The 21,460-nt window shown below is 44.0% G+C and overlaps 1 protein-coding gene across 3 annotated transcripts; it reads right to left on the minus strand.

Annotated features, from left to right (window-relative positions):
• Positions 1-67: 67 nt before the first annotated feature.
• Positions 68-20,431, minus strand: KIF3A (kinesin family member 3A). Of its 3 annotated transcripts, XM_057383728.1 has the most exons (18): positions 20,368-20,431; positions 18,723-19,005; positions 16,976-17,120; positions 16,611-16,695; positions 16,034-16,139; positions 15,139-15,278; positions 14,282-14,479; positions 13,732-13,906; positions 12,638-12,733; positions 7,329-7,485; positions 6,310-6,490; positions 5,916-6,026; positions 5,016-5,141; positions 4,274-4,327; positions 4,056-4,124; positions 3,722-3,846; positions 3,115-3,194; positions 72-555 (listed from the first exon to the last, which is right to left on the minus strand). In XM_057383728.1, exons 1-17 carry the CDS (start codon positions 20,371-20,373, stop codon positions 3,146-3,148), a joined length of 2,106 nt encoding a protein of 701 aa, XP_057239711.1. In that variant the 5' UTR covers positions 20,374-20,431; the 3' UTR covers positions 72-555; positions 3,115-3,145. The 3 variants fall into 3 exon arrangements, with proteins under 3 accessions (XP_057239710.1, XP_057239711.1, XP_057239712.1); XM_057383727.1 differs by having other exon boundaries at positions 68-3,194; XM_057383729.1 differs by lacking the exon at positions 3,115-3,194.
• Positions 20,432-21,460: the final 1,029 nt, after the last annotated feature.

A 21,460-nucleotide genomic window follows, 5' to 3' on the forward strand; every position in this document is an offset into this window, starting at 1 on the left:
CCTGCCTCAGCCAGCTCCTGACACAACTGACTTAGAAAGATGTTCTATGTGCAATGTTATTTGAAAAACATGCACAGAGCGTGGAATTAGGAATCAAGAATTTTATTTCATGGTATGAACATGCTCCAGGGACACAATATTGATATATACAGTATAATGAATTAACTTTAATAAAACAAGGAATAGTCAGAAATAAACAGAGTTAGAAAACCAATAAATAGGAAGACAAATTATACAAACAGACTAGCAGTTTTTCCCTCTATACAGGCCTGGCTAAGCAGAACTGTGGAGAAAGGTGAAAGTTGGACATGTGCAGAGAGTGTAGTCAGTGAAAGGCACTAAGGACCATTTCCCCTCCTCTTAAAGGATCAGGAACAAGTTAAATATGAAATAATTAATTTACACAACATTAAACAACATAAAGCAAAAATCTCACTGTTACGGTCAGTGTTCTGGAATGAAGAGAATCTTCTGGTAGCAAGATGCAAAGATGAGCACACACAGTATACGTTATGTTACAGGAGTTTTGATAAATACCATAGAGCACATACTGACCTGGAACAAGAAAGGCTGAATTAAGCTCTTTAAAGTCCATATAAACCAAACTTTTTCCTCATTAAAACAAATTATGGGTCCATTAGACATTCACAGATCAGCCAGGGCTACAGGGAGGACCCATGTAGTAAATCTCTAAGCCAGCCTCCCTGGTTTTACAAGAAACTTCCCAGAACTTCAATAAAACACACCAATTAACAGGTGAGCCAAGCTGATAGGGCACATGACCACAAGAGTTTAAATAAAGTCCTCTTAYAGAGCAGATAATTTGTTCTCCAAGCCTCTGTAACAGGAGATAACCAGTTTCTCCAATCAGCCAATTAAAGGTGTGCAAGCAATTATTTATTGTTTTCCCTGCCCCAAGGCTCACCTAAATATGCAGAGTACTATTGTTTCCAGCAGCAGTACTGTTATGTTAAATGTAAAGCATATGCCTTTTAAGTTTTAAATACTTTAAATATTTAAATATTTTAAACGCAGTGCCATGGTTCACAGTGGTATCTTGAAGCCACTGGTGTCTGTCAGGTAAAAGGATTTTCAATGGTCTTTTTGAGAGCATAGTTGTGGTTTAACTCCCTTAAAACCAGACCATTCAATAAATATTAGCATAAGATGTAACACAAAAAGCAAAGAGAAGTTATCCCTGGTTCTGGGAATTAGYACAGGCCACAGCTGTGCACCTATCTGCTTGGGCTCAGCACTGACACAAGACTTTAAACAGCATTTAAGCCATTTTCAGTCTGGATTTTTCAATGAGAAGTATGTAATAAGAGATAATCCAGCTCTATTCAAGCACCTTCAAAATAAGGTTAGCTCTTCACAGGCAAAACCAACTACAGAGTCRATCAAGAAAGTTTCTGAGCATTTACCTCTAAGTGCTACGCTAGAAAAAACAAATGTCAGTGTTTGTATCTGTATGAATTTAGGTGACACCCCCCCCAACAGAGAGGGTAGTATGYTCTTCCAGGTCATGATCCTGAAAATAAAAACGTTAGAAATAACAGGAAAAAGCTTACAACTCGTTTAGAACAACACTAGGTATATCCTTCAGAGAAAAGTATGTCCTTGCAAGACCAGTTTTAACTACAACATATCCTGTCACAGATACCCAGACAAGCATCATGACAGGAAGAAAGGGCATTTAACTTSTCTAAGGACTTCACAGGAACATTCTGCTAAGAGCAGATGTGGCTACTAGCAAGGACTCAAGACACCTGAGAAGCTATCTTGTTTTCTGTCACACTGAAGGACTCCATTTCTCCTGTCAGTAGTCACAGCTTTCAGTCCTCCAGGTGACACAAAGATGACAGGGAGGTCACAGCTCATCCCCCCCACCCTGGCACAGGAGCTGCTGAGATACCCACAGCTGATGTGATGAGTTATAAAACACACAGTTCGAAGAAGATGCATTTTCTGGGACATAAAAGCAACATATTAAAGTGATATGTGTCTATTAGCAGCATAAATATCAAAGAAAAAGAGCAGCTATCACAAATAAATGGTTATTATCAGAAACTAGAATTTCTTTCCTCTCAGAGCACATCCAGAGATGCACACAGTCTACATAGGAATATAGACAGCACCTGCTATTTCAGGGGGTATTGTTCTGGGAAAACTGGGCATTCTGTTTAACTGAAGGAGAGTCAGATTCATCCTCAGTGTAGAGCAGTGGCTCTGTGCCTGATAGCCAGGGATGAGGAAATGGAGCCACAGTGTTGACAGCCCCATGGCTGACACTAAGTCCTGCTGTTATAGWATCCCCCTTCCATCAACTCTGCTGTTCACATTACAAGCTACTCACAAAAATTCCGGCCCTGAAGCATAAAAAGCAGCCAAAGTAACACAGCCTTAAAAGAAGGAAAAAAGCTCTCTTTTGCCTTCATATCCAAGGTCTCATTCTCCACAGTGCCAGCAGATCACAAAAAAAAAGTGATAAAAATAAAAGCACTACTAGACAGTCTTGATTTCTGCTGCACTGAAACAGAACATGGTCCCTTTTCAGAAGTCTCAGACTTTTGTGGTTCATGTTTTTCCTACCCAGCTACTTTCTCTGTACAGCAAGACAGCAAACAGGGAACAGGACTGTGTATTTGATACACAACATGATCAGGTTAACAGCCACAGGGAGGAATATTAAATAAAAAGATTTGATGCTCTTAAAGGTTTGCAGCAACAACATTCAAACACAGATCAGTGCAACAGAGGACAACAGTGAAAGCTGCCAGTTATGTGCAAAGCAGGGCATAAGTCAGATTTACCAGCCTTAATTTTAGGATTTCATTAACTGTTTTGAACTAACATGTCTAGCACTTAAACACACATCTAAAACCCTTATTCTCTATTTCAACAAGGATTGCCAACAAGTTTCCCTGCACAACACATTTAGCACATGGAATTTCACAACCATCAACCTTATATACCAATTTAATATTATGTTAATATAACATACAATATACAGGCAACTAAGGAAAAATATGYTTTTTTAAATAAAAAATTATAGCCATGTCAAACTGTGCCATCTCTCATATTCCATATTCTGGCCAAACCTTATACACTCACTGATTTTTACAGGAATTCTGACCAGGTCACACTACTGCAGCAGGGAATCAATGACAGCTCCTGGCTTGGCCGAACGTTTTCTGTTTGGAGAGCAGAAAGGAAAGGGAAAAACAACACCACACACACATCATTATGCTGTCTAGGAAAGACAGGGACCAGCCACATTTYAAGTCAAAACTACATGACATGACTTCTCCACAAGCAAAACCAACCAAACAAAAAGCACAAGAAAGCACATGCTGAAATCTCCCCAAGAGCACTCTCCTCTCCATCAGTACCAGTGTTTGCACTGGCAGTGTGCCAGACTGCATTAAACTGAACCACAGAATGCAACAAAATAAAACAAGGAGCTGGAAGAGGAGAATGCAGCAAAAGAGCATCAGAAAAATCCCCAGAAAACTCTTTCTGGACAGGATTTACTGCTGTAAAGAGATCTCAGCTAGGTTCTGTTACACCTGGCAATACTAAACTACACCATGCAAAATTTTTGTCCTTTGCSTTCTCATTAAATGAATGTTTGAAGACTTGTGGTAAGTTTGCATACACAAACTTAAGCCTTCCCTTGGGTAAATCCCTCATTCCATACAGATACCCCAGATTTCTTCACCTTCTACCCGTCTTGGGCCTGGATCTTCCTTTTGAAGTCCTTGGCCTCTCCAGCTTCATCAGAGATTGYCTCAAGCTTTCTTCAGTGTAAGCTAAGTAAACATGGGAAAGGTCCACTTCAAAGGGCTAAAAAAACATAAAGAAAACCCCATAAGACAAAATCATCAGAATAATTTTATACACTGATCAATGGTGCTTTCATGACACTACAAAGACTCATTTCTTCAAAAGAAAAGTAAATTCAAATTGGACAGTTTGGCCCTAAATAGAGAGTGGCAGTCCCAAGCAGGATTTGAGCCTGTATATTTCAATACATCAATTCAAGAGTCACTTACATCTTTCTCTTTTTTATCCAGGACAGGTGTCTGTTTCCTCATATTGTTTCCTGTATATGCAACACATTTCTGTAGGCAGAAAGAAAGGTCTGTTAGTAAAGTCTACTGTGCACAGTAAAACTGACTACAGCTTCACCAATTTCTCCCTGGGCTCAATTAAACCCCTCAGAAACTCATGCTAATATTAGCTTGTACACAAGCCAGGCAGCCATTCTTACCAGCTGCCATTCTCCAATGTCTTCGTTCCAGTGAACGTAGTTCTCAATCATTTCCTACAAAGAAGTCAGGACAGTAAAGTGTTAGATTTGCACAATCCACCCTCCAGGTACACGTTCCAGAAGATCCTGAGGCCTGGACAAGCTGCTTAAGAGCAATCTTGACCATTCCAAGTTGTTCTTATCCAGACAGCTATATCATGTATAAAAAAAAAAAAAAAAAAAAAAAAAAAAAAAAAANAAAAAAAAACATTTATTCTCTGAAGACTACAGAAGAAAAAATACCACTCCCTAACTGGATGTATTGGAGAGCCCCTTGAAGCATGGGGTTCACATCACAACAACACAATCAGGATAGCAGTAAACAACCACTGGAAAAAAAAAAGAGAAATATAAACCCAATTTCCTTTAATTTTCCCATTAAACAGTGTGCATTATATTTAAGCTCATCATGAATTTTCTGTATTTCAGAGTCACAAAGAAAACAAGAAAGTCAAAGRGTTGTAAATCCAGTCTTGCTACTTAGTCTTAATATCAGACATTAGTAACAACAACTTCAAGCATAGTGGGGARAAAAAGAAGCTTTTGAGCAGCTCCACTGCATGGGCACACAATGAATATGCCAGTTARCTCTGTGGTGAATGTGATTTGCTTATTTTTATAAACCTTAAGGAAAATATGCTGCAAGAAAATTGATGTTAGCACAGCACAACCCCTGCCCCAGGCTCAGGTGCTTTGCCTTCACCTGGTAGTCCTGAGGAATGAAGTTGTCTATGATGAGAATCTGAAGACGAAGTTCCCTGCTCAGCTGCCGAATGTTCTCCAGCAATCCTTCAATCTCTCTCTGATGCTCTTGTTGCAGATCTGCCATCTGAAAACAAACCAGACATTTGAGAGGCATCAGAGTTAGCTTAAACATGGTAACAGCATAAAGAGAACAATCTTATGTCTGTATGAGGTTTTTGAAAAACAAAAGCAAACTTGATTATTAGYACCAGAATATTTATCTCTGAAGAATAAACCCTCTGAAATGTTCCAGCTCAGAGATGGCTGAAAATAGCATTAAGTTCTCAGTTTCATGAACCCAAAACTGGCCTTCTGCCAATCCAAGCTGCTTCAGCTAAGGCTAGATGAAAAGCATGAGACRAAGTTATATCCCTGCCAAAGTTTCAAGGAAAATCTCTGATCCCAAAGACCAAATGCATTTTTSATGAAACAGGAACTCCAGCTACCAGCCAAAGGACACATTCATCCAGTGACTCAGGACGAGGTAATGAGGGCACTGGTCATAAAGGACAGGCAGCTCACAGCAGAGGAGCCTTTGGGTGGCAGCAAAGCAGGAGATGGGGCTGCCAGCAAGCAACTTGTATTTCAGAAATAACCAGTGTTTTCCCTTCAATTTGTGGATATCTCAGAGTCTCACACATAACCCTTCTCAGCCTGGCCTGGGGAAAATCTCCACAACATCCTGTTCTAGAGCTTCAMCTCCAGCCTTAGGTATTTTTGATTTATGTGAGCCAAATGGACAGCACAGAAAGACATTTCTAAACATATGGCACTTTTGCCAACATTACAAAGCGGACCGTTTACCCTTCCCAGTTCTAGCTCCTCACAGGATCACTGGCTGAGGACTTTAGACACTAACCTCTGACTTTGCAGCCATAAGCATGGTCCAAACTTTCTTCAGCTTTTTGGTTTTYCCTTGTGCTTCCTCCTGGAGGTTGGTGTACTTCTCCTCGATGTCCAAGCGTTCTTGCTGCATAAGACATTTAGCASAGAAACACATTAATACAATCACAGAAACCCTCTGCAACAGCATGAATGAGGAGAAACTTCTTGAACAAACAAAGCATTTSCCAAGAGCACAGAGCCCTGGCTGAGCCATGCTGGCTCAAACCTGCAGGGGCTGTACAGCCAATGAGTGGCCTGCAGAGGGGTTGGCTTCTGCAGGGCTTCCAGAGCAGAGCCAYAACCTGGGCAACACATGCTGGGGTGTGTTGCCACTGCTGTTTGCAGACAGCCACAGCAGATAAACCCACCTCTTTCTCCTCAAGCTCCTTGCGAAGCTGCTCTGCTCTCTTCCTTCGTTCTTCCAGTTCCATGTTTGATTCTTCTAGAAGCTTCTCTTGCTCCTCTGCTTTTGCCAGCAAGTCCACTCCTCCCACAATCACCTTTTTCTCCAGTGCAGACAGCTTCTCCAACAAGGACTGGTGTTCTTGCCTAGACAGACAGGTAGATGAGACTTCTACCCTACCGTGCCCAGCAGGGAGCAGGTCCAGCTTGGTTTTATAGCGCAGACAGCACCCACAGGGCTGGAAAAACTTGTCTTGCTGTTGAGGGTATAAGTGGGGGTGAGGCAGCACAAGTGAAAGCAGGGAGTTCCCCAAGCTCCAGCTCCCACCACTTTCTCTCACGCAAAACCAAGTCAGCARAGAAGTGTCTTCTGCTGCAAGTGACCTCTGTGAGGGGCTGCAAGCACCCAGGGGCATCACCAGGCTACTCAAGGCATCCTCTGTCCAAAAGGGCCCTGCCAGCACAGCAATGCCCAGAGGCAGCTGCTGCAATGGAGGGGAGTGAACASAGATCAATGCAGAGCAGCTGAGGTGCAAATCAGGAATTCTGGCTGTTGCTGGAGCAGCCTCTTGGCAGCAGGACTGTCCTATTTGCATGGGACAGTGTGACCTTAGCAGCTTTCTGGCTTTACAGTGAAGCACCCCTACACCCAAAATTACACACTTGTGACTGTGCTGCAGGAAACCTGGCCTGCTAYAGAGCAGTACTGCTGCTCCTCACAGGTCTTGGGAGATTAATTTATGTTTCTAGGCTATCTTACAAAACTAAGTAAAATTAAGAAAGGAAGAGGCAAAACRATAAAAATTTGTCTTTTCCAGTTATTCCAAAATCTCAAAGCTCCTCTTTCACCTTGACAATAGCAAGGGCTGATGTTCACTTTCACCGAAGYTTGACAGGCACCTCACCATGCATCTACAGATATTCATATGATTAAGGAAGGAACAACCCACATGATCACACAAACCATTCAGAGCATGGTACTCACTGAGCTTTGAGCAAGTCTTTTTCTCTCTTCTCCAATTCAGCTCTGGCTTTATTTCTTTCTTCTTCTTCCATATCAAGCTTAGTTTCAAGAGCTTTTCTCTCCTCTTCAATCTTTGCTTGCATCTCTACCATCTTATCAGGGGAAACTTTCTTTTTGCCTTTKAAAGAGATGGGGAAAACCAATTAGTTCACTGAAAAGTAAAACAATCTCTGTATCATGGCATTTTTTCCAAGTTCACATTCAATACTTGCACTTAACAAAAACTTCATTAGGTATCAGCTTCTAAATGGGCAAAACTCAGTCTTTTAAATTCCATTTTAACATTGGCCAATTGTCACCAGTTCTTAGAGAGCAGCAGTGCTGTGCAACTAACACTGGAACCTAATGCCCCTAAAATACAGAACATATAAAGAACACTCGGAGAAGGAACACTGCTTAAAGAGAAGTCTGAGCTGGAAACTCGGATGTTTTAACAATGCAGATCAGGCCAGGGGAAGGAAAACAGAAGACTGCCTCAACCTACAGCTACAAGAGCTCAGCTACCTAGAGTTACATACTCAAATTTAAGATTAGCATCTCCACCACTCCCCTCATTCACTGCACTCCTTACAGGCTTACCTGCTCCAAAGTGAGCATGCAGATATTTTTAAGAACACACTACTATGAAAACAGAGAAATTCAGAACAGCCCTATGAAAACTACGCAATTAAAGAAACTTCTTGATGGTATTTGATCTATGTAACAGTGACTACCCATGGATTTGGAAGTACCAAGGTTTGCTCTGACTTAATCAGCTGCCTCTTCACATCAGAATCACCACAGCAGCACACCAGGTCATGGAGGGCTACAAGGGAGTGGCCAGAGCAACTCACTGACCCTACTGACTTCAAGGGTTGGTCCCAAACACTTCAAGTTTTAAACAAAGAGTGAGGCTGCTGCTCTTGAAATTCACTCTSCAAGTCTTGAGCAAACTTTCATTGCAATCCCCAAGTGGAGATGCCCAAGTGAGTGAACACAGAGATCCTGGGGCTTACATGGASTGAGAATGCATTTCCTCAAATCCACAAGTCCTAAGTATCCTTTTATTCACAAGTGAATGCATAATTTCCTTGCTTTGCTTTTCTCCAGACAAGAAAAAACCCCAYCCTGTAGAATCCAGCTGTACTTGAAACTAACAGGAGCCACTGACTGCCACCTGACTGTTTTTCATAGTGACATAATACACACAGTCAGAATGTGCTCAGGCAAGCTGCTCAGTAAAAGGCTTCTCTTCCTCCAGTCTTCAAGATATTCAGCTTCATTTATATACATATACATGCATTTTATTTATATGCATATATATATTATCCACATACACACTCCAGCAAACTGTACTGCATATGTAAACATGCATATATGTATTTTCACATTTGCATGTAGGTTTCTTCATGCACGCAATATTTTGTGTGTTTGTTGCGAGACGAGGATTTCACCACTACAGCAAACATCTTCACTGCCATCTGCTAAACTTTAGAATCAGATAATGAGCACCTCTTTCTGGCCTTGTGGTGCAAAAATCTCTCACTAATTAGTTTTGAGTAAGAAGCTTTCTGGAAGTGCTATACAGTGCTCATCATAAGAGATAAGCCAGATAAAGGCTTCTTACAATGACAYAGCCCTATATTCTGAGTTTAGGAGAAAAAGGTAAAGTGAAGCAAGCTGTAAGATTCTTTCACAAGCTTTGCAATTGTAAGGAGGTGAAAATCAATTACACCAACCTGCTTGATCTTGCATTAAGAGGAAGTAGAAAGCAAATCGCAGAGAGGCAGCAAACACATAAAAAGAGGAGGAGAGAAAATGTTACTGATTTGATMATTTTGGACAAAGATCATCAGCACCAGAACAAACATCAAATTTTATATTCATATTTCTAGGGTAGAAAACTTGAGATAATCATAACTAAACCCCCCTCCATTAGAGCAAACACTAATGCATCATGTTGTTATGCTAAAGCAGAGAATGTTTCTGTACTTCTGAGTGCTTTGCATATCCAGGACAATYTTCAGCTCACTCTTGCATTCTTCTGCCCATTCAATGCAATGCAAATCTACACACAACATTAGGAGCCTGCCGCAAGGATCATGCCCTAAGAAACAGTCAAAGGGGGTRGATTTCTCCTTCAATTAATACTTAATGCTCCCCCCACTCAAGAGGRCCAATTCTGTTACATTACCTGTAAAATATGAGCATACAGAATACATGATCTAASTTTTAGCTGTGATTTCCAAGCCAATTCTTTGCAAGGTACAAGACAGTTGCACACAGGGAGTCTCAACACAAGATTTCTCCATTTAATTACACRGGAGATTAGTAGGTTAATTTGCAGTAACTGGTGCTTCCATAGAGGTATAGAGCCACTTTTGGTTATTCAAGCAAGTGCAACAAAAAAGGCAGAACAGGAAAGGGATAATGAAAGACAGCACATGCAAAAGGGTCACACTAGAGGACAGTTAATATCCCAAACCACAAAAAACTACTCTTATCCCAACTGCCAAAAGCCCAGTGCAACTTTGACAACAGAGCTGTCTCCAAACCTGCAGGAGATGGACTCATCCACCTGCTGACACACCAGCAGTTTGTTATTAACTGTCCTCATCCAAATAAAACACTCAGGCAAGCTTTAAAGGAGCAGAATTGAAGCAATCGAATTCCCAGGCTACAGTYACATGACCCACCAAAGGTGTCCCTCAGGTTGTGCTCCTTTTAAAGCTGCCAGCACCCTTCTCTGAGCTGAGGCTCTCCACTAACACCACTAGTACAAAAGTGAGTGAGCTCTACAGCAATACTTTCCAGGGTCCCTCCACACAGGGAAAAGGGTGGAGTGCATCTATCCAGGATAACCACAACAGTGGGTGAAGTCCCCATAAGCCAAATCCTGGGGTGTGATTTGTTTCCTCAATCCTCGTTGACTGTAGTGTTTTTACAGGCACAGCAACCTCTCTGACCAGGAGCAGCCCAGCCTTTCCTCACTGCTCGATCAAAATTTGGATCTCCTGTTCCTCCAAACTAAGTCCCACAGAGATCAAGAAGTTAATAAAGTGGGACACTTATACCCCAACCAAGCGTATTTCTTTAAGCATTTGCAAAAATAAAGCCAGTCAACTAAGCATTGCACATTTTCTCTGTAAGTATGCACCTCATGCTGTTTGACTGTTTATTGCTCCATTTATTTTCCTCAAAACTAATTTTGAGAAGGCAGAGTCCCATAAAACATAGAATACATCTAGCTGATCTTTTTATGAACTCATATTGTAGCAACTCCTATTAAAAATTTAGCTCAGTTCTTTTCCCCCATATTTTAGAAGGTACATTTAACACAGTCRCAAACTGGAGTTTCTTAACCTGTTATTTCTCAATTAGCTTTAAATCTTGCTCAAGCAGCACACTACACATTTCCTATYCTCTTATATATCTGGCTAACAATGTGCACATTGAATAACTTTTTTAAGCATGGAAGCAGCAAAGGAAAGGCATGCTTTAGCAGAATTACAGCTTCAGGTTTATCTTTCCAACAGACAAAGCAGGGAAGAGTGCAACATTGCAAAATGGAGTGTGCAGATTATGGAAAGGCCAAAGCTTAAAGGACTTAAGAGCTCCCACTCACTAGTGAAGGACTTATCCAGAGGTTTCTCTATGACAGAGCATGTGGAGTCTGAACTACTGCTGCTGCTACTGCCTGGAAAACAGAAATGCGTCCCACAGAAAAACCCAGACAGGAAGAAACATGCAGATGGGAAGTTAGTTCTAAAGGAAAGAAACCCAGAAGAGCCAGCAACCTAGTTCAAAAAAGCACAAGTTCCCATTAGGAAGCATTTGCTAGGATCCCTCCCAGACTCAGCTTGCAAAGCTACCATTTCCCAGCACAAAATTGCATGCTCAGAAAGGTACTTCAATTAAAACCCATCTTAACCAGACTACGCTTGAAACAACATGCCAAGGCAGCTTCCATTTCAAGCAACAACAGCAGAGAACACCAGATCATAGTGGAGAAGGCTGTGGATATCTGCCATAGCAGAGGATTCAGCAACCAGGAATCCTTTCCACTCTTAAGCACATGGCAATSTGCACTTCTCCCTCTGGAAGGCAGAGCCAGCTTACATAGGAACAGTCACTGTGTATTCCAGTGAAGCAGCTCCCTCAGGGAACTTAACTAGAGTAGCTTGTTTCAGAGTTGAATAAATCAATTATTTGCCCTCTACTCCTTCCAAGCAGCACTTTGMAGGTGGTCTCCTCTTGGGAGGAGATTTGGGCAGGACTTGGAGACATTGGTYAAGCTTTTCACTTCTAGAAATAACCAAAAGGTGAAAAATGAAGTTGTTACAGCTATCACCAAAAGCATGGCAAAAATCATCTATGACTACTTGGACAGACATCAAAATTAATAGAGTATACCTAAAAGCAGGAATACTTTAACAAGAATTTTTTTCAACAGATTGGGTGCCTCAGGACAGGAGGGCAGTTTAGATGTCAAGATAAGTTTACTAGAGAAGCTGGAAGTTGGGGTGTAACACTGGGTTTGACTTCTCTACTGTCCATAAGGAATTACCAGCAGGGTTCTAGGAGCACAGCAAGCTCCCAGCAAGCCACAGTATCCCATGGCACAGTGACCTGCAGTTCCAGGTTCAGCAACACTCCCTGGAGTTTAGATGATACATAGCAGTTTAACTCTGATTTGGGAACAAGGAAACTTCACCGTGGGATTTGCAGACTGCTCCCAAACAAGGGGTGTGCAGCTCTCATTAAGCTTTTCAGCAAGCAATGACACACAAAGGTCAAGTTTTCCCTCTACCAATATAAAGTAGGACATCAGGAGAGTCAGTTAGTGAAGATCCATAAGACAGATGAATCCTTTGCCTAAACCACAGCCAAAATTCCCCTCCAATCATACCCATGGCTATAAAAACCACATCTGCCTACAAATSATCTTTGGTGTCTTCTTCCTCCCACCTCTGTGAGTAGGGAAGTTCCACACCACCAGTCACAAGCCATATGCAGCCACCTTGCAGCACCCAGGGAGCCACCACAAAAGAGGATGTCACCACAAGCACAGCTACCCGAGTGGAAGCAGGTACTACACAGGTTCAGAGCTGTCCTTCTACAGAGACCAAAGGCACCAAAGGGCTTCGTTTCTAGGAGAGGCATGATAATTGCAGCGGCATCRGGCAGCTCTACAACTCCTCTTGTCCCTGCCTGGCTCTGGCTACACTTCCTACACCAGCTGCTTGGTAAGAGGAGACTGCTGGCACTGACAGGAATCTCTACTGCCTTACCCCGCCGTTTCTTCCGCTTCTCCTCTCCGATCTCTCCATCTTCATCTTCATCCTCCTCTTCAGAATCACTGGTCTCAGAACCAGAGATCTCTTCCCCTAGAAGAGAAAAGTGCGCTTTTATCAAACCTTTCCTTAACCGTTGTTACTGACAGAAGCATTTGTGCAAACACATCAGTGCCTGAGATTAACCTAGGAGTGCCTGCAGAAGTCCTTAACTGTTGAGAAGGCAGACAGCTTGCCATGGCTCAGAAAACTAAAGGACAATCAAGATAAGCAACTGAATGCTGTGATGTCAGTGAGTACATRTTAAAGCCCGAGAGGATGCTTTTTATGGAAAATAAAGCATCCTTGCACAGCTGAAGCTACAAAGCCTTCCTAGCAGGATTCTACCATACCTTCTCTTCCACCTCACACCTCTGTCTCAGATCAAAGAAAAAAAAAAGAAGCATTACTGACCATTTCCTGCTTCTCCTGAATAGGGCAGACACYAAACAGCAAGTCATGCTGGAGTTACTGTTACAGCTGTTCTGTGCTATGAGTATCTCTGGASAGAGATGTTTTGACAAGGTCACGGTTTAGCAAGCTTTCCTGTAGCAGGGTCACTCCATGTTGATGGACTAATAGTGACACAAGGCTATGAAGTTACATGGTTTAAAGAAGCTTCTTGTAGCTCTACATAGTGTTGGAAAACCCTGTTCCAGCTCCACAAATTTGGTTCATTTTTCCTTCTGATAAATGCATCCCTCCTCCCCAGTCAGAGAAAAAGCATGATCTGTTGTTACAATCCATTTTAATTCCCCACACCATGTTAGTTGTGCCCAGGGCCGCCATGCTTGCCAGGGAAGCCCGGGCACACAGATTCCAGCCCAGAGGCCACTACTCACCCTAGTGCCAAGTGCCACCTAGTGGGAAAGCTGGGCCCCCACGAACAGCCTTAGACACTTCTGGCACTCAGCATGGCMAACAAAACCAGGACACTGACCTACAGCAGCAGCCAACCTCGTGTGATACATATTCCAGTAGCAAAGAACGTTCCCATTCAAACAGAGCAAGCACCATGCAGAGAGGAACACCAGGGGGAAGGAGAGTCTCACCTTCTTCCAGTTTTTTCTTAAGCTCTTCAATTTCTTTTTGGAACTGGCGGAGCATAGCATCCTTGGGATCCTCATTAATCCTGGCCTTGTTCTTTATGTTCTTGGCTCTGTTTGCATACCTGAGAGTGCTGATGGTCTCATCATAGTTGTAGTCTGCTGGTCCGATGTTTGCACACTGTAACACATGGAGACCAAGTCACTACAGGACAGYGTCAGTACCCAGCACAAGACCCTGCAGTTACCCACCCTCAACTCTGACAGTCTCACATTGCTACTCTTTCCCAAGATTTCTTGCTGCTTCTACACCAAAGCCACTCTTCACTACCCAAGCACAGGTTCTGTCTGCCTTCACACATGTATGGACATGTGTGCTGTGTTTAGAACCTCATCTGTACAGAAGCAAACAGAAAATATAGAAAGAGAAGCACATAAAAGATTCTCTAAGCTGCAAACAGCTCAGAGGTAAATGCCAGGATCTTCAAGTCATTATGCTATCCCTGTAAAAATGCAACCAAATAGCTGGCATTGGAAAGGGCATCTCTTAGTTTACCATCATGGTTTTGGAGTTGCCCCCCAGGGAGTCCTGCAGGAGCCGTGTGAGTTTGGAGTTACGGTAGGGCACGTGGGTGCTCTTGCCATCCACCAGTGCAGAGATAACATTGCCCAGTGTAGAGAGAGAGAGGTTGATCTTAGTGGCTTCCTTCAGTCGYTGCCCTGTGGCTCCAGTTTTTGTCTGTCTTTCAGAACCCTGCAGAGAAAACATGGGAGTTAAAACAGAACCTCTAATACATCTCCTCYCTCCAAACAGAGACAGCTAGGTCTGAAATCTTGCTTAGGAGCCATGGCACTAACCACCTCATCCATTATTAGAGAACCTGGCTAAGTATCTCAGACATTGTTAGAGACAAGTCAAACAGGTCTTAAACAGAAGCTTTCAGTGCCMGCAAATTTTGGATTGCTCAAAGCAATGCAGCTGGGAAAACAGAGATTTTCCTCCCCATGAACAAAAACATTATGGGAAGTCAGTCAGCAGTTAAAAGGCACCCCAGCTGGAGCYGTTAACCACCATCTACAGCACTTTCTATCAGCAGAACAAGGAAAACAGCAACACTGCAGTTATGAGTTTCATAGAGCATCCTATACACACACCATGGAAATAAGTTAAAATGCAKGTAAATAAGTTAAGTTGAATGCCTTTAGTCCCACTTTTCCTGTATCTTCCCCAGGAAAGGTACCACAGTGTAAATCTTGGGCTAAAACCACGTTTTACCAGCACAATTACACTGGCTCAAAGTGTGACACTGAGGGAAGGAACCTGCAAGTGATGAACAACATGGTCACAACCCTCTGGAAAAACTTCAACAACCCAAACCAAATGTCTTGCCAAGACTGGCAGGTCCTACTCACAGCGAGGTCAACGAGGTGCAGTTTGCCCATGCGCACGTGCATGTTCCCATCAACGCCCTTCTCACTGCACTCAATGGTGATGGTGAAGATGGCATGCGAGCGAGAGCTGTGCTCRTTCATGTTTGTGGCACCAACAGAACCTTTTAACAGAGAGAAAAAACARTGATKTRTTCAGAGTTAATCACATCCTCYTCTAACTCTTCCTGCTCTCAGAGGAGACCTATCCCCACCTCTTTACCCAACCCTGTACTGGATGGCAGACGGATGCTCAGATTTAGCAGCAAAGTGTATTCTGGGACACTGAAGTTGCACTACATTTCAAACCTGGACTAGCAGAAGGTCCTGCTACAGCTCTAAACCAACCACAGTCTCCCAAGAACAGAAACTGTCCTCACCTATTTCGTTAAGGCTACAAAGATCAATAGCTTCAGATATTCACAGGTAATGCCTGGAAACAGTTGTATTTAAGGAAATAAGAACACAGCAATCCATGCCAAGGGCAACAGGAGTCACGACTTTAAGTCATTAAATAATCTGAGCTTAACTAAGAAGACTTCSAGAACACAAACTACCTCCATTCACAGCACAGAACTAATGCTCATCCTGATCAGAACTGAAGCAGAAAAAGGACCAAGAGACACACAAGCAGTTCTGACAGCACTGACTGCCCTCAATGCATTCCACCTTGGCTGATCTCCACTGGCACTGGTGGATGAGGGAGGCACAGCTTTCTTTACCTGCCCCTGCACAAAAGGGGTGTGGCAGGAGATACCCTTTTTGCTCTGTTCAGCCAAACACTCTTCCCAGCAATAGGACCAGGATCTCCTACAGTGGTCTGGTAACCAGACCTTTACTCCACCTGAGCTATAAACCTGCCCACAGCAAGGCTACGTACGGTTCTTGTGGCCCAGAGTCATGATTCTGTCCATATCATCTGCATTGTTTACGACATAAGCTGAAAGGTCTTTGATATAAACTCCCACATCAGGCCTCTCTTTCACCTAAGAGAGAAACAGTTCAGACTAAGCATCCCTAGGAGACCCCCAACAACAATTCTAGTCATACTTTAGCAGTACAGTGATTTACCCCTCCATGCTCTGCTTTGCACATGAAACACTCCACTTGGAATCAGAGCATATAAGGAACAGTCATGCATGACAATATGCTACTGTTTTCCTCTGGGGTCAAGACATGACTTTAAATCCCAGTCTCCAATTCCTAGAACTGCTGAGGGACCTTTGGGGTAGAACTCCAGGTACAAAACTGCCTGAGGTGGAACAGCCAGTTCATGCAACTGACCAAGTGGAAGTGATTTAGAGAARCCAGCAGTGACATCCAGCCACTGCACCTTAAAGGGAAGAGGTCTGCTGAGGAACCCAACCTCCCACTTCCCTGCAAGTGTTTCTCTGGTCTTTAAAACAGACTATTGCTCTGATTCAAAAAAAGCACCACATTCAGAAGAGCAGCCTCACCTCTAACCTCTGCGTCTGGTCCTTTCCCAGCAGGTCCCGCACTTCCTCATTATAAATTTCCAGGTAAGAGACACGAACTAAAAACCTGCAGATGAACAGCAGGGTAATTCACTTAGCAAGATATTTGCTGAAGTCCCACAAACACAGTCATGGAGTGAAAGAAAACAGTCAAATATCAACACAATCCTGCTGCCCCTTAAGAACTGCCTAAGGGGAAGCCTGTTTGCTTGGGCCAGAAGTACCATTTCTGTTGTCTTTGTCAAGGTCAGGCTCCTGCTACACACAGACTCGCATTAAAAAGAAACTAAAAAAAACAAAACACAAAAAAGAAACCCAACCAGAAGCAGTGAACAGAAGGCATTTACCTTGTATCCCCCTCTGCCTTGGCAATGTGACCAAATATATGGGCAAAGGAATTGGGAATGATGCCTCTGAGCTCAGGAACTGCTCGCACCCCTTCCATGGTGAAAGTTTTGCCTGTTCCCGTCTGTCCGTATGCAAAAATAGTACCTGAAGGATAAGACAGAAGAACAAACTCTTAAGAAGTTGAGTCTTTCCTAAAYTCTAATGGCAGTTTTACTTCATCCTTCTTAGCTTGATAGCAGTAACCACTCCTGTTTGTAATGGAGCTGAAATTTCCCACTCAGTCCAGAAGCTACTGTACAAGGCTGGAGAGACAGAAATGCTGGGCAAACACTGCAAACAGGACCAAGCTGCTGTTTAATCCAGCCTTCAAGATGTCTAATAAAAAGTCAGCTTGTTTTAAAAGTGCAGAGTGATTAAAGTATRGAATACTAGTACACTTTGGTTCCACATACAAACAATGCAGGCAAGCCCAATTAATAACCTGGCCAATTAGCAGAAGATGATTACAYACCAACTGCAAACCCAACTACTCCTAGTTTCTAAGCCACAGCAGAAATAATGTGAGGCTTCTACAGCAGAGCCACAGTACAAGTCCAGCTGTGAACCTGCAGATGAAGCTACAATTTGGACTAAAGAATCAGCCWGCACAGGAAGGCATCCAGAAACGTTACTGAGATCCCAGACTTTGGAAATCCCAGAAATATCGCTATATTTAGYCTAACACTGCTGAAAACTCAAGTTTTTGTTAYCAAGCCACTGACAMTGCAGATAYRAAAAAYTAAACAGAATATTTCAGCTGGAAGGGACCTGCAATGATCATCTAGTCCAACTGCCCAAGCAATTCAGAGCTGACCAAAAATTAAAGAAYGTTGTTAAGGGCATTGTCCAAATGCCTGTTAAAMTCTGACTYRGGGCATCRATWATCTCTCAAGAAAGCCTGKTSCAGTGYCTCAATAAACAAATGTTTCCTAATATCCAGTCTAAACCTCCTCAGGCACAGCTCTGAACCATTTACATTTGAASCATGAATTTTTATCWGCTGAAACYCGTGTGTGTTAGCACAAGAGCTTATTAGGCATTTTACAAATCTTAGAAAACTTTGTAAACTGTTGTTGTTCATAGCATACTGTTGTGGAAAGCAGGTGGAAAGCAGTAACCTGCTTTCCTTCACATAATACCTTTCCATGCATAACAAACACACGCACAAATCACAGCCATTCTCTTCCCAGCTGTGGAAAGGAACAGACTGTGGGGAAAGGCAGATGYGTTTAAGGAGTCATCTCAGTCAAAAACAGCAAAGTTCAGAGAAAAAACTGAAGCAGTTCTACGCAGAGGTCTGGTATGCATAGCTAATAACTATTAACCATATGGTTAATATAATAACTAGGGCCATAGCAGCTCTTGAATATTCAAATTGTACAATGAGGAACCACTGAAAATTCCAATAATGAGATAAATGCATATCTTTTGCAAAGAGAAGATAAAGGATAACAATATGCAGCTAAGTGACCTCAGCTGAATCTTGTTCATCACCAACCTCCCTCTGTTAACGATCGTAGTGGGTACAACCAAGCACTCAGAACAGCAAGTACCTTCAGGATATTTTAAGTTAGAGGCCACAACAGAAACAATTCAGGGCTACAGCACTCACAGGGTGAAGCTCYCTTAAACAAGAACAGCAGGAGCTTCAACAAAGCAAAGGAGAGGAAATGGAATAGGACACTTCCCTTACAATAAGTGACTTACCATTGTATCCCTCTAAGACAGAATCTATGATAGGTCTTGCYGTTAAATTATAGACATCCAGCTGTTTACTCTCTGGTCCAAACACGGTGTCAAATGTGAATGTCTTGGGAGGCTCATTGGATGAGTCTGTTTTATGGACAGTTATAGTTCCCCTCATCTCATCCACGTTCACTGCCATTTTGTAGCCTGTAGCTTTCTCCCGGTCATTGAGAGGCCGGCAGCGAACAACCACCTTGACATTGTCACAGCTTTCTGGCTTGTCCAGCTTCTCAGGCTTGTTGATCTATAATTATTTAAAAAAAAATAATACACAGGCTGTAACACTAGTGTCAATATAGAATTACAGAAAGGTTTGGCCTGGAAGAASCCCAGTTCTACCCCCTGCCATGGGCAGAAACACGTTCCACTGGACCAGGTCGCTCAGCCCTGTCCAGCCTGGCCTTAAACATCTGAAGGGATGAGACAGCCACAGCTGTTCTAGGCAACCTGTGCCAGGGCCTCATCACCCTCACAGGAAAAAATTTCTTTCTAACATTCAATCTAACCCTGCCCTCTCTCACCATAAAAACATTGCGTGTTTAAGCATAAACACTGTTGAATCAGCTTGAGCAGCTGCATACATTTCCACAGGATCGTGAACTTGGGGACTTAAAAACCAGAACTGGTTTATAATTAAAGCTGAGAGAATAACACACTTATTCAAGCAATAGAATCTCCTTCTGTTTGCCARCATGGAAACTGAATGAATAAACTTTGAGCATTTCACACCTAACAGAATCTTACGAATTTTTTCAATAAACAATTTCACACTTGCAATCTGCAATGAGTTTGCTGGAATTYGGTGCAGCCATGATATTCTTTCACAGGTATACTGACCACACACTCTAAAAAGTCACAGAGCACACAAGCAGATACCAGGGAGTGCTGGCTGAAGGAAATTAATTTCAATTACAACCCTCAGTGTATCTGCTTAAGTTTAATCCTTTAGAAAACCTAAATGTTGTATTATAAAACCTCACAGTCATTTTCTTACATTTGTTACCAGAACAAATCTTAAAGCACACTGATGAACCTGATATTACATGCTGTTTCTAATTAGAAAAATCTAAAGCCCATTTGCTCTAGTTAAGCCTGAACACWCCCCTTGGATAGAGGTGCTGCAGCYGAGWACTAACCTACKGCTAGAGCAGCAGTGCTGGATGTCAAACCGCAACAAACCCTGTTTCCAAGCACCTCTCCCTTCAGCTGCCACCTGCCCGGATCCCTCTCAGGCCTCAGCAGCGGCTTGTGCCGCCCTGCTGAACGCGGAGAGCGGCTCAGCCCCAGCTGGGCGGGAGAGGGACCGCACACGGGGCGCCAGCCAAAATCAGGTGCGAGATTCGGGTGTCTCCACGAGCCACCGGAGACAGGGAACGAAACCCTCCGGGGAGGCCGGACTTCCACCCCCCGCTGCCAAGGAGCCACCGTCTCTGCGGGGCCCCGCCCCGCCCGCAGCCCCTCAGCACCCCCCGCCCCGCTCGGCCTGACAGGCGCGCACTCGGGAGCAGAGGCGCCGGGGCCTGCGAACCCCGGGCGCGGCGGGCCGAGGTGCGCGGTGACCCGACAGCCCCGGGAGCCACCGCCCGCGTCCCTCCCCGGGTCTCACCGGCATGGCGATAGCGATGGCGCCGRCACCAGCCCCGGCCAGGCGGCGGCACCGCGGAACAATAACAGCACCGCGCCTGCGCCCGCCCCGCCCCGCGGCCAATCCCCGCGCGCTGCGGAGCCCGCGCCACCAATGGCGAGCGGGGGAGGGCGGGGCCGGACAGAGCCCGGCCAATGGCGGCGGCGGAGCGGCSAAGGGGGCGGGGCCTCGGTCGCCATGGGAACGGCGGGGCGGGCGGGGCCGCACACGGCCCGGGGAGAGCGGGGAGAGAGCGCGGGGCCGGGTGTGGGCCCGGCGGGCTCTGAGGGGGCTCCGCTGGGTCTAGAWGGGGTTCTAGAGCCTCTCACAACACTCCACTGCCCTGGAAGGGCTCCCGGTGCTCTGACAGGGTTCTGGGTCTCTGACAGGGCTGCAGCCCCGGCCTTTTCTCCACACAGGAAGAAAATCCATCTCCTTTTCCTGACTGTAACGTTTTGAATTTCTGATGAGACAGAGGGACTGCAGAGTACCTTAAATATAAACAAGCAGTACAGTCCAAGTGGCCCATAAATCACTTAACCCTGTGCTAATGAGGCACATTTCCAAGTTATTTKTCATTTAGTGTAAAGTTTCATTGGATACTGTTGGGATCCTCCACAGCCTCACCTGCTCCTCTCCTACTCAACATCACACTGCCCACGTGTCACATATTTACAGGAATTAGATTAAATTATTTCAACAATCTGACTTTGCCCTTCCATAATCTATSTCATTAAAATGAGTCAAAGACATAATTTTGCTCAACAGGAAAGGTCCATGAATAGTTTCCCTTGCTCCTCATGCCCTGAATCAGTCTCATGTTGCTCCCCCTCGGGTATTTCTGCACCCCAAATCCCTCTGGCAGGTCACAGGGCATTGTTCCAGTCCCACTCCTCCCCTCACTACCTTTGCTGGGGACCACCAGGGATGTCTGGGCAAGGCCAGCAATCCCCGGCACCAAGCACAGACACAAACCGAGGAATGTGCTTTTGCCAGAGGGATGTAAGCAGGAGCAGGAATGTAGACAGAGCTGATCTGTGCCTTGCAGACCTCCCCCACCAAAATGACCGGTGTG

This window comes from Malurus melanocephalus, unplaced genomic scaffold (genome assembly GCF_030028575.1).
Source record: "Malurus melanocephalus ecotype Western Australia unplaced genomic scaffold, MMel_1.1 scaffold_657, whole genome shotgun sequence".
Lineage (NCBI taxonomy): Eukaryota > Metazoa > Chordata > Aves > Passeriformes > Maluridae > Malurus > Malurus melanocephalus.